The sequence below is a fragment of the Chanos chanos genome, chromosome 5 (genome assembly GCF_902362185.1).
Source record: "Chanos chanos chromosome 5, fChaCha1.1, whole genome shotgun sequence".
In the NCBI taxonomy this organism is placed as follows: domain Eukaryota; kingdom Metazoa; phylum Chordata; class Actinopteri; order Gonorynchiformes; family Chanidae; genus Chanos; species Chanos chanos.
The window spans coordinates 33,083,929-33,097,066 of record NC_044499.1 but is presented as its reverse complement, the minus strand read 5'-3'; the positions used below and the strand labels follow the sequence as shown (position 1 = coordinate 33,097,066).

Below are 13,138 nucleotides of genomic sequence, written 5' to 3'. Positions count from 1 at the left end.
GAAGAATTTAAAAAATGTGTTGTTGGCTAAAAGGAACTGGAGTCGCATTGTTTAGTTTTTATGTAAATGATTTTGGTCATGAGACAGTGACCAGCGCAATCTATGGCTACAGTATACAGGACAATATTGAAGACTTCATCACTAGTGTATTCAGCTTTTTAAACGTCTTTTAAACTTGGTTTAACTAACCCAGTTAGGACGTGTGGGTCTATAGGACACGTCTTCTTCTGGACTCCAACGCCTGAACAGCTTCTTGAGGTCAAGAATGACCTACGCCAGGCCAAACAGTAGCCTAATGCTGTAACTCATACACAGAGAGAGGCAGTTCCACATCGAGGCATTTGTCAGCGAATTTATTTCGAGAAGTGCTGCGAGGAGAAACACGTTTTAACGGCAATTCTAGACAGAAAGGTAAGCCGCCAGCGTATTTATACGATGGGGGCTGGAACACAGTGGTGGAATGTAACGAAGTACAAGTACTTCGTTACTGTATTTAAGTACATTTTTCATGTATCTGTACTTTACTTAAGTAGATTTAGTTGTGGGTACTTTTGAATTTTACTCCACTACATTTTACAGCAAATATCTATTCTTTCTACTCCACTACATTTCTACAATGCGTTGCGTTACACGTTACAGTCACGTTGCGTTTTTTTATTTGTTTGTTAGTTTTAAAGTAATCAATGGCGAGAGGGGAATTGGCCCACTGAACCAATCAAAGCGGGCAGGTAATGTTAGACCCTCCTTCAACAAGAGCGCGGCGCGCCCGCAGCAGCAGCATCAGCATCAGCTGCAGCATCAGCACTAACCGGTGATAAAACACCCAAAATGGATTCGAGAGAGGCCACCACGGAGATTCAGCCATTAGACATGCGCCACCCATGGCCTTATTTAAAAGAGTTGTTTGAGATAACCGGTTCTAAAAATGATTCATGAAGATTCCGGTGCCATCTTTGTCTCCCTCGAAAACACGAGATACTAGCTTTCAAAAATTCAAATTTGAAGAAACATATTTAGGTAAATTAAGTTGCTTAACGCTACCTGACTTTTGCATGTTAAATAAATTTAGGTTAGTGAAGTCTTATGTAACCTTAGCTAGCCTCTTGTTCAAATGCACCACTAGCAACAAGTAAACACGATTAAATTATTATAATCTAGCGTTAACTGGCAAGTAACACATGCATGTTGCTAACGCAGTGTAGTCTTGGTCCTGGGTGTTTGCTCGGATGAGAGATGTCGGGAACAGCGGTGGTTATGTTGCTTGTGTGGCTAGGGGCTCTTTAGCCCTGTGCTCCTTCAGAGTTAAGGTTTAAAATTAGTTGGTATTATAGAATGACAGGATTAACATCGTAGTAATTACTTTAAAGATACCTTTGTCTTAATTACACTGAAATGGAATTTAAAAGTCAGACTGTCAACCCTACTTGGCATGCTTATATTGAGCCAAACCAAATTTCCATCTCCTGTAAGAACAGTCTGGCAAAAGTATAAATTTTGTAATAGATAATATGTTGAGAGCATGTGTTAGGATCAGTGCCTATTCCTTTGTTAGGTGTGTTTAATGCCCCTTTTTCAGGCAGACAACTTTGACTTGAATGTGTTTACTGCAGTCAATATAACACAATGGTTTTGCATTGTGTTATATTGTGTTTGGTTTTATTTACAGTTAAATAAAAACTTTCAAAGGTATAATCAGCCCTCTTTCTTATTTTGCTTAATAGCATTTAACTCTGCAGGTCACCCCTGAAATTCTGATTCACAGAATCGTAAGTCCAAGTGTGAACTGTGTCACAGAGGGTAAACACAATAAAAACAACCTTTCAAATAATTGATAAGAGATTGTTTGCCAGTGTTATCAGTAGCATCATCTGCAGAATTGTTAATTAAAATGGCACAGCCCATACTATTGATGTATTAAACAAAATATACATACAGTAGGCACACTTAATGATATTGTAGACCATTGCATTAGGGAGTACATTCAGCAGGTACTTACTTACTTTTACTCAAGTAAAAAGGTTAATGTGGTACTTTTACTAGAGTACATTTTTGTCTGTTTATTTGTAATTTACTTAAGTACAGTGTTTGAGTACTTCCTCCACCACTGCTGCAACATCGGGGTTGAAACGTGCGTCTTCATCTTTGTCTTCTTCTTAGTAGCAGTAGTAGTAGTAGAAGTAGCATCAGAAGAAGTAGTAGTTGTTTTGTTGTTGATTAGCTGTTTTGGTAATAGTGTGAAAGAAAAACAATGCTTACAAAACACCAGTTCCACTTTCTGTTTTTCTGCAAACCATTTTGTATGAGGGCGATTCAGTTACAAAGTTAAATCAGCCAAATCTCAAAACAAGCCCTGTTCATGGGCCAAGAATTTTTGTCGATTCGTTTCCATATTACCTTCGTGTGGCTAGCAGTATATTTACAGTGCTATAAAGCGAGCGATCTGTGGTTAAACGTCCCAGCGATACTACGCTGTGTCTGTCAGAACTCATGGACTGACTGACTCACTCACTCACTCGTTATTTAAGCCGCCTATCCCAATTAGGGTCGGGGGGGGGGGGGGGGGGGGGGGGGGGGCGGTGTAACCACAAGATCCGCCCCGAAGCACGATCTGCACCTGCGCGCGCTTGCGCAAAAATCAACTAGCCCTATCCCTAACCCCAAGCGTCAGCGTGCGCATGTGCAGAGCGGATCGTGCTCTGAGAGGTCGCCAGTCCATCGCAGTGGAATGACTCCTGTTCTGTCGAATTAATGGAGTAAATTGTCTATGAATACGACTGCGATCGCCTCTGAGCCACTGTTACGCTCTTGGACTCGATATGGCCCGCCGGTCGCAAGTTAAGTAGGCCAACTTTAAGAAACAAGCTATCATGACGGAGAAAATCGAAATATCTTTATGCTTACATTTTCATAATTAGCTCGCTATGGAAGCTGACAAACCTGGCATTAATGAGCCTGGTCTACCCACTGCGATTGTTAAAATAATAGTTGCATATCATACACATAAAGATGATAAAGATGGCAAAGTCGATAAGTTGTTTTAATGTATGTTTTAACGAAGTTGTTTTAATGTATGCCCTTCTAGTGGAGAAAACGTGATACGCTGCCCCATAAGGTGCTCTTGAAATGGTTTGAACTCTGTTTTACTGCGGAGGTGTTTGTGAAATAAACATTTTAAAAGTTTATGGTTCCCTGTGTGTTTTTATCATAGAAGCATGGTTATACTTTTAATCTGTTGGTTGCTGGTAAAATATTTTCCTAACAATTATGTTTTTGTTTTTTAATTTTCGTAATATTGTGATTTTTCTCTCGTAGAATTACGGGTTTATTCTCGTAATATTACGGCATTTTCTTTGAATATTGTGTTTCTATTCTCTTCAAATTACGTCTTTATTCTCGTATTATTATTATTTTTTTCACAATTACGACTTTGTTCTCCAAATTTCAAATTGTTCCCCCCTCAATGTGGCCCTAATACTCCTTTTTAAAACTGACACTAGGCTATTTGATAATAAAATACATATAAATACCAAAGTAATGTAAGGTAATTCAGAGAGGAAACACTACAGTACTTTTAATATCCAGTAGAGGGGAGTCTAGTCCTTGTTGCTTTTATTGCAGCCGTTCACTTAAGTGTGCATGTTTTATTGAAAAGAGATTATGCAAGTAAATAAATAATTATTGAAAGCTCCATGCCCTAACGACATTGCGGAACTATGTGAAGCAATGATTTAAAAAAAAAGGCAAAGGGGCACACTTGCACTAGTGTCTTCCTGTTGAAGATATAAAGCAATGAAAACTCTCAAGACGGAAGTTGACAGCTTACTTATGAGGGGAAACCCTCTTTGGGCGCGCGTCTCAAAGGCGTTAACACCTTAAACAGGTACAACTTTATAGATAGATAGATAGATAGATATTTTTTTTGTCCAGGTGGAATTCAGTATTTTTGTATAAGGACTTTATCACTTTCGGATGACACTAGGCTCATGAAAACCAAAATGAGCAATAAATAAGTCTGTCAGCATACGGACCAAACATCTACAACGACAAATTCATACTGTTGATTTCTTTTTCGTTTTATTTCAGAAGATGGCTGTCGCTGGGGGAGGCATAGTGGGGCGTTTGTTGTCCTACCTGATCCCAGTCTGCTCAGTGCTTGGTATACTTACGTACTCTGTGACGGCGGCGCTTCTTGCGCTGTGTACTTGGCTTAGTTTTCGGCTGCTGAAGAGGAACCACCTGCGATGCTTCCAACAACCTCCGCAACGCAACTGGTTACTGGGACATATGGGGATAGTGAGTTCTGGTCATCATTGCAATGTCTATTTGGACATTTGACTCTCTCACTCTCACACCATTTATAAGATACGCATTCTCTAATTCCTGACTTCTGTGTTCCTGAATGCAGCATATGTGGCTTTTGACGGTTTTTGATTTTTTTTTTTTTTGTTAGTGGATTAAAGCAGATGTTTCTTAGGCTGTTCGTGCTGTGAACACTGCATATTGAGAGAATAAGTGTCCACTACCGTACAGCGGAGGAGGACTGCACGGTTATTTAATATAATCAACAAAACTCCTGAAGTTTGCAAAGCTTTGGATCTAATTAAGAGTGCTGACTTTCAGACAGTTAAATGAAAACCTAAGTTTAAAGTTGTGTTCATAAGCAAGGAAGCATTTCAATCTTACCAGCCTGTTGGCTCCTTTAACTTTCCCAATTTTAGCCAGTTTGCTGAAGGTGTCCATGTATAACTCCTTAACAAGAGCCATGAACTTGTTCTGTCAGATCAAACTGGTTTTGTCACTGTTAGGTAATAAATTGTGCCAAAGGATAATGCAAATATAAAGGGGGGGGGCAGATTAAAAAAAAACACACTGTATCAAAACTGCTGTTCTACTTTTGTCAGATGAATCCTGGGGATTTGTCTGTACAGACTCTGGGTGGACAAATATGAGACCATGCCCTGTGGTAAATCTTAAAATGTCACTAGGAAATGTTTATGTTGAAAGCGAAGTACACATATGCAAAGCACTGTACAATTAATTTCACTATGAAAAGCATCATTGATTAGTGCAGAAGGGACTTAATTGCTGTGCTTTACTTGCTGAAATTAACACTTCACCGTATAACTGGTCAGATGTCGGACTATCTGTCAGAATCTGGAATGGGAAGCTTGTATATGATGCTTAAGCATATAAAAAAAGACATCGTTCATCGAAAGTACTTTTTCACCTTTCTGTGTATGTCCCATGATTTGTAGTTGCATGCTCGTGAAGAGAACTCAAATGCATGTGTTTACATATGGGTTGTAATCCAACCTGAGGAATGTATTGAATAATTAGCAGTACACAAAGATGAGGAATGTTGTTCATAGTACTAGAATTTCTCTCAGAGCAGAACTGAAACTTCTTGTGGTTGGATGTAGTTGTGGGTTAGTGTGGTCACTGTCCTAAACTGGTCTTGTTTTGTGACATAGATGCAGAGTGATGAGGAAGGCTTGAAGTCAGTGGATGAACTGATCAGAACCTATAGGCATTCGTGTGCCTGGTATCTGGGGCCACTCTACAATTTAGTGCGGCTTTTCCACCCCGATTACATCAAATCCTTGCTTCTGGCTTCTGGTATGACCAACAGTATTTCTTCAACATAGACACACACTCATATCTGCAAAGTGCACACATTAAATATGGAAATAACAGCCGCTGTGTGAAATGCTTTCATGACATTAGCTAATGCTCATAATCGAGATAAATTATGTGGGTATGTGAGTGAAAACCTGTGTACTTGTTTGTGATAAGAATAAATGTGTGTGTGTAGGTGTGTGTGTAAGTGTGTTTGTGGAGCTGTTCTTCAATTACACAAGTCTGGTTTTGCAACTTCCACTTGGTTCTAAACCTGGTCCTTCATGAAACAAAGTTTATGTTTATGCAGCAAACTTGCATGTTCGTTAAGCTGTTCTGTTCAACTGGGTTGTATGCAGATTCATCTCTCAAATTCCCATCTCTTTGAAAAGAAAAAATACATTTAAAGGGGAGTGTGGCATTTTTGGGACTAGTATAATGGTAGAAGTGCTCTCATTTTAATTACTGTATCTTTTGCTTCAAATGATGCCAGTTAAAAGTTTCTACAGTGACATGTAAGTAACCTGCATATGCCGTACTGTAATCTCTTCTGCTGACATTCATGCCACAGTTTACGTATGTATCAGACCAGAGTTTACGTATGTATGAATGTGATCCTCAAACAGATGAAGTTATCTCTAATATACTGTAAATTTCAGTAATGCCTAAATTCTGTTCATCTGTTTTTCAGCTTCCATAACGTATAAAGATGAATTGTTCTATGGGTTTATGAGACCATGGTTGGGTAAGTAATATTTAGTCTAACACTCAGGCATGGTAGAGACTTAACTATGTGAAATACCCCTGAAGGGTTATATCCCTTAGTCCTGCATAGACAGCATCACTGAAGGCTACTATGAAATTCTTGAAAGGTTCACTATTTGTAACTATTTACGAGTAAAATAATCAGTCAGGCTGGGAGGAGTCACGTTTCAGTTTTATTCTTTGTTAGAATGGGTTGTTGATTTATAATATACACAAGCTAAACAACCTGCACTCCTCTAAGGTCACAAGACACCTGGAAAGTTGTAATGTATGACTGATTGTGCAGAGCTGTTTAATTTATGAAGTAGTGTAAACATGTGAATGTGGTGTTATGTAGGTTTGTGTGGTATTGTGTGAGTGTATATAGTGTTGTGTGAGTGTGTGTAGTACTGTTCAGGCTTGTGTGGTATTGTGTGAATGCGTTGTATTATGTTTATGTAATGTGTTTTATAAGTCTTTCTCCTCAGTGCTGGGAGCAGTGGTCAGGTTTATGTACATATTGTTGGAGCGTGTAGTGTTACATGTATGTGTCATGTGTATAATGATTACCAGGTCAAGGGCTGCTCCTGAGTAATGGAAAGGAATGGTCACGCCAGAGGCGCTTGCTCACACCAGCTTTCCACTTCGACATCCTCAAAAACTATGTGTCCATATTCAACCACTCAACAGATATCATGCATGTAAGACAACCACTATAATCGCTCCACCATAGGTATCAACCTCGCCAAAATAATATCAGTTAGACAAATTTAGCCCATTGCTATTTATCTCATATTTAAAATCTGTGTTTGGAAAGCACATCCTCTGAGCTCTTGCTCACTGATGCTCATTCTTGTCATCCTGTCAAGTTTCACACATGTAAATGCTGCAAACATATCCTCACATGATGTTTAAATGAGGCCATTTTCTTTAAAATAGCATGTTATATGATGAAAATTAAAAACAAGAACAAAAATGGGGAAGGGAAGAAAACATTCAGACTTATTTAGAACACAATGTGTTAAGGGTGAAACTTTGCGATTACAGCAGAACTGCAGTTCAAGGAATCTCTGCTTCTCCATTTCTAAAACTTACTCAAACGTGGTAAGGCATGTTGAGCAGTGGAAAACCATAATATGTTAAACTGTCTTTCCTCACACACACACACACACACACACACACACACACACACACACACACACACACACACACACACACACACACACAAACAGCAACAACAAACAACAACATTATCATACTGTCATCAAAATAGACAGAAAAAAGACAGTGTTTAGTGCGATGAACTTTTGGCAAGCTAAGCCTAGCTGGCATCCTGTTTTGTTTGTTGTGGGCATGTAAAGCCCTTTGAGACTTTAAGCAGTGATACTGGGCTCTAAATGAACTTGAACTTGAACTTGAACTAAACCAACTTAGAAGTACTGTTTTGTTGCATACATCTGCAATTCTGACTAAGCATGTATTGGTGTTGATGCGTTTCATGTCTCACAACTTGTCTCTCGTCATCCTGTGTGTCATAACCACACTGATATTACTGTAAGATAAGAACGACTGCTCTTTCTAAAGCGTCTCACTTCGTAAGAAGGCATTTACCAGCAGACTGTTCCACACAAGTTCAGATGTAAAAATGTGACATATAAATATGTTGATGAACTCTGAGTGCGTGTGGGGAGGATTGATAGTGTGTATTTGTGTGTGTGTCAGTCAAAGTGGCGTCGCCTGATGGCAGAGGGGAAGAACAGCTTGGACATGTTTGAACACGTTAGTCTGATGACTCTGGACAGCCTCCTCAAATGCACTTTCAGCTACGACAGCAACTGCCAAGAGTTAGTCTCACTCTCTCTCTCTCTCTCTTCCCCCCCCCCCCCCCATCCATCTCTCTCTCTCTCTCTCTCTCTCTCTCTCTCTCTCTCTCTTTCTCTCTCTCTCTCTCTCTCTCTCTCTCTCGATCTCTCTTACACACGCAGACAAAGCAAGTTATGTTTATTATCCTCTAATTATCGTTTCTTGGAAATGAACACAGTTGCCATTCCAAAGCCCTGTAGAGGTATCCTGTCTTTTTGTTTTGTTTTGTTTTTTTTTCCTCTCCCTTATCCTTATACCAATCCATTCTTTATTAAGATGAATGAGTTGAAATAGAAAAAAAAGAAAACAAACAAGGAAATTGGATGAGCAAAGGAAAACTATTGCTGTTTTTCATAACAGGAAGTCCAGTGAGTATATCTCTGCTATCTATGAGTTGAGTACCCTTGTGGTCCAGCGACAGAGGAACCTGCTCTATCATTGGGACTGGTTCTTCCGGCGCTCTGACATAGGCCAGCGCTTTCGTCGGGCCTGTGACGTGGTCCACAGCTTCACAGCAGATGTGGTCCAGAGACGTCAAGCCCAACTCCGCCAGCAGGGACCACCAGAGAGTTTCACGGCAGCAGGAACAGGAGCCTACAAGAAAAAAGTGATAGACTTTATAGATTTGCTGTTGCTGTCTAAGGTGGGCGGATGAGTCTGTTTTGTTTAACTTTGAAAAATATGGGCAGGTTTTTCTTTGGGTCTGAGAAATGTGCGCAGTTAAAGTTTAATTTTCACTTGAAAACCTTTCCAGACGGTTTAAATGCATACTAAAGACATTTGACCCTTTGTGATTGGACAGGATGAGGACGGTAACGGTCTGACTGTCGAAGAAATAAAAGCCCAGGCAGACACTTTCATGTTTGAAGGTGAGACATTATGGACTTTACCGTTATATTTTTAAACCTCCTCTCCTGTCCTCTCACCATATAATACTATACCATACCCTATTTTAATCTCTCTCTCTCTCTCTCTCTCTTAGGTCATGACACCACTGCCAGTGGGATATCCTGGGTGCTGTATAATCTTGCCCAGCACCCTGAGTACCAGGAACGCTGTCGCGCTGAGGTCAACGCGCTACTCGACGGCCGAGAGACTGAGGAAATTATCTGGTGAGAATACGCTTCATACCGACATCCTCGCCTCCCTTTACTCCTCCACCCATCTCACTTAGTCCACCACTGACTCCAGTTACCTCATGATGTATGGTGGTCACTCTTATAAAAATCATTAGAAAGTGACTCTTGATTTCTTGCACTTGAATTTTGATTTGTGCATAGAGACTGATGTAATTGTTGTAGTGATTGTGATTGTGTGCAGGGATGATTTGACTCAGATGCCCTTTACCACCATGTGCATTAAGGAGAGTCTGAGGCTCCACCCACCTGTCGCTGCCATCAGTCGCTACTACTCACAGGACATGAGTGTACCTGGGAACTGCAGCATACCACAAGGTAAGAGAATGAGACTGACTGTAACACAGGAAAAGACAGTGAGACTGGCTGTAACACAGGGAAAGAGAGTGAGACTGGCTGTAACACAGGGAAAGAGAGTGAGACTGACTGTAACACAGGGAAAGAGAGTGAGACTGGCTGTAACACGGGGAAAGAGAGTGAGACTGGCTGTAACACGGGGAAAGAGAGTGAGACTGGCTGTAACACGGGGTAGGAGAGTGAGATTGGCTGCAACACGGGGTAGGAGAGTGAGACTGACTGTAACACAGGGAAAGAGAGTGAGACTGGCTGTAACACAGGGAAAGAGAGTGAGACTGGCTGTAACACAGGGAAAGAGAGTGAGACTGGCTCTAACTCGGGGAAAGAGAGTGAGACTGGCTGTAACACGGGGAAAGAGAGTGAGACTGGCTGTAACACGGGGAAAGAGAGTGAGACTGGCTGTAACACGGGGAAAGAGAGTGAGACTGGCTCTAACACGGGGAAAGAGAGTGAGACTGGCTGTAACACGGGGAAAGAGAGTGAGACTGGCTGTAACACGGGGAAAGAGAGTGAGACTGGCTGTAACACAGGGAAAGAGAGTGAGACTGGCTGTAACACGGGGTAGGAGAGTGAGACTGACTGTAACACAGGGCAGGAGAGTGAGACTGGCTGTAACACAGGGCAGGAGAGTGAGACTGACTGTTACACAGGGCAGGAGAGTGAGACTGACTGTAACACAGGGAAAGAGAGTGAGACTGGCTGTAACACAGGGTAGGAGAGTGAGACTGACTGTAACACAGGGCAGGAGAGTGAGACTGACTAACAGAGGTTAGGAGAGTGAGACTGACTGTAACACAGGGAAAGAGGGTGAGACTGACTGTAACACAGGGAAGGAGGGTAACAGAGGGAAAGAGGGTTAGACTGACTGTAACACTTGTTCTTATGTAGTGCACTCCAGTCGACTTTGGTAAAGTCAGCCAAACATACAGTTACACACTGTGGTTTAAGGAAGGGTATTTTTATTGACCGGTAGCTTTCCTGTTTTTCTGTAAGAAGGAACCGTGTTGGCTCAGGAAATAAAAATAAGGAAGTGGTTTACTGGAGTAAAACTGTACTCAGATACAAAACAGTGTGTAGTTGTGAAAAGGCTGAAAATATCATTTGTAGAGAAATAGCTCTGCAAAAAAAGTCAATACCAGCACAGATCTGGAATACAGGTACTGGCCAGCATTGGGCCAGAACTCAACCAGCTCCATGTCTTTCTGTTTTAGAAAATGTTTCCTCTAGTTCCACCATAATCTAGATCCAAATAATTTCAGGCACAGTTCATGGCAGCCAGATATGCTGTCAAATTCTCTTTTAACTTAACACAGCAATAACAAATGCGTAACTGTATTCCCTAACTACATACTACATGAAATTGGGATAGCATCTAAAATCCAAACTCAGCATTGTTTCTCTAAGTCAGCTGTACACACAGTACATCAGTGTTTTCAGTGTTAGAGTTGAGCTTTAATGTATTAACAGTGAAGATGACAGTCAGTCACGACCATGTGTAGAATGCTCTCTATGGCTGTGTGCGCAGCTTGGCCTATTCCAGGACACGGCACCCATGTGTAGTAACAGGGATTGTACATTACTTCAGTAGGACACCTGAACAAGAATGACAATATATAACCTTTAGGGAAAAAAACAGTTGTGCTTACTTGGGACATAGATGTGATTTGAAGTTTGAAGTCTAAAAAAAAGGTAAAGTGATAATTGTAAAAATACGATACATCATTTTGCTCATAGTGAAATATCATGCCAAGACCAGTCCATGAACTTATTATCGAGCCATGCCATGTTCGTAGCATGTGTTAAAACTGATATTCTCAGACTTAGTAACAAAATTCCACCAGAAAAAAACTGTTACCCCCCCCCCCTCCAATATTTTAAAGAGTTTGAAGACGTGAACTCTAACAATTCTCAAAAAGAGATTTTTTTTTCCTACAGGAAAGTCTTTATTGAAACCAGTCTTTCTAACCAGGGCTAGATTCTTTACTAGTTACCCACATGACACCATGAAAGTGTTCACATGATAAGATCTCAATGTTTTTTTGAATGCAGATATTCTTACAGGAAACACATTTACTTTGCAGACTCACATGCAAGCATAAACATGTAGGCATTTTGTGTGATAAGAACAGTTCAATGCAAAAGCTTTCAAAGCCCACACAACTGAAAATTGTATTTCTTGACATAGGCCTATTCATGAAGTTAAGCCAACATTAACTTCAGAAACCGTACCTCAGAAACACCTACTGTATATTTGATTTAAGTACACATCAAAAAATTTCAAGTTGTTTTCAAACTTTAATCACAAAATGTCTTGTCTAATGCAAATATTGAAGTTTCTTACTGTGCCACATCATGGGACACATATAGGGTTAGTAAGACTAGAATGGTTTGCTCCTTACATTTCACAATTTTCATTACCTATAATTGCAAAATTCAAGTAGTAGTGAGTGTGTGAAAGCTGATGTGATCCATCTGTCTTCAGGAACGATCTGTCTGATCAGCATCTACGGAACTCATCATAACCCTGACCTTTGGCCTGACCCCGAGGTGAGAGGCAGTAATGACTGTGATGTGGTCTATCTTTACACATACATGTTTACATGCAGAGGGGTGAGGTCTCATTCACACTGTCATACAGTGATCTGTGTGTGTGTGTGTGTATGTGTGTGTGTGTGTGTGTGTGTGTGTCCAGGTTTATGACCCCATGCGTTTTGATGCAGAGAACATTAAAGGCAGATCGTCATATGCTTTTATTCCATTTTCTGCAGGGCCAAGGTAACATCAGTACAGCACTTATTCAAAACACACACACACACACACACTATACTGCAGCTCATGCTGTTTGAAGGAAGCATTCCTAACACAACCAAAATAACAGTACTCACAAAAAAAGATCATAAGCTTTGATCTCAGTTTAAATTGAAGGCAGAAACTGGTTGATCAATTAATGATTTTTAATATACCATATACTTTCAAGGCAAAATGAGCAATTTTAAGGAAAGTACTTTCAACCTTAAAATGTGTTAAGTCAGAGAGATTTCAGGGCTTAAACCCTGAATCCTCAGTTTAAAATTTCAAAGCTTTTTTTCTTTGTCGAAGTGAAAAAGATGGTCTGACTGCCTCTCCCCTGTCCCTCTGTTGCTATAGAAACTGTATTGGTCAGAACTTTGCCATGGCTGAGATGAGGGTCGTGGTGGCTTTAACACTGCGCAGGTTTCGGTTACTGCCCCCGGACACTCCCGTCAAACGGCTCTATACCCTCATTATGCGAACAGAGGAGGGGCTCTTTCTGAAACTGGAACCACTCGGTACCCCACAGGACTGATCTGCTCCACACAGACCGTACCTGCTTTACTGTGCCACCTCACCTCCAGCTCTGCTCTTTCTAGTCATTCATCCTGTGCTCTGACACGGCTTCGTGT

At 40.7% G+C, this 13,138-nt stretch overlaps 1 protein-coding gene across 1 annotated transcript; it reads left to right on the top strand.

Annotated features, from left to right (window-relative positions):
- The first annotated feature begins 4,086 nt into the window (after positions 1 to 4,086).
- On the top strand, positions 4,087 to 13,041 carry cyp4f3 (cytochrome P450, family 4, subfamily F, polypeptide 3). Its single transcript, XM_030774886.1, has 12 exons — positions 4,087 to 4,293; positions 5,472 to 5,616; positions 6,308 to 6,361; positions 6,934 to 7,061; positions 8,083 to 8,204; positions 8,584 to 8,866; positions 9,026 to 9,092; positions 9,206 to 9,335; positions 9,544 to 9,677; positions 12,199 to 12,263; positions 12,409 to 12,491; positions 12,864 to 13,041. Exons 1-12 carry the CDS (start codon positions 4,087 to 4,089, stop codon positions 13,039 to 13,041), a joined length of 1,596 nt encoding a protein of 531 aa, XP_030630746.1.
- The last annotated feature ends 97 nt before the right edge of the window (positions 13,042 to 13,138 follow it).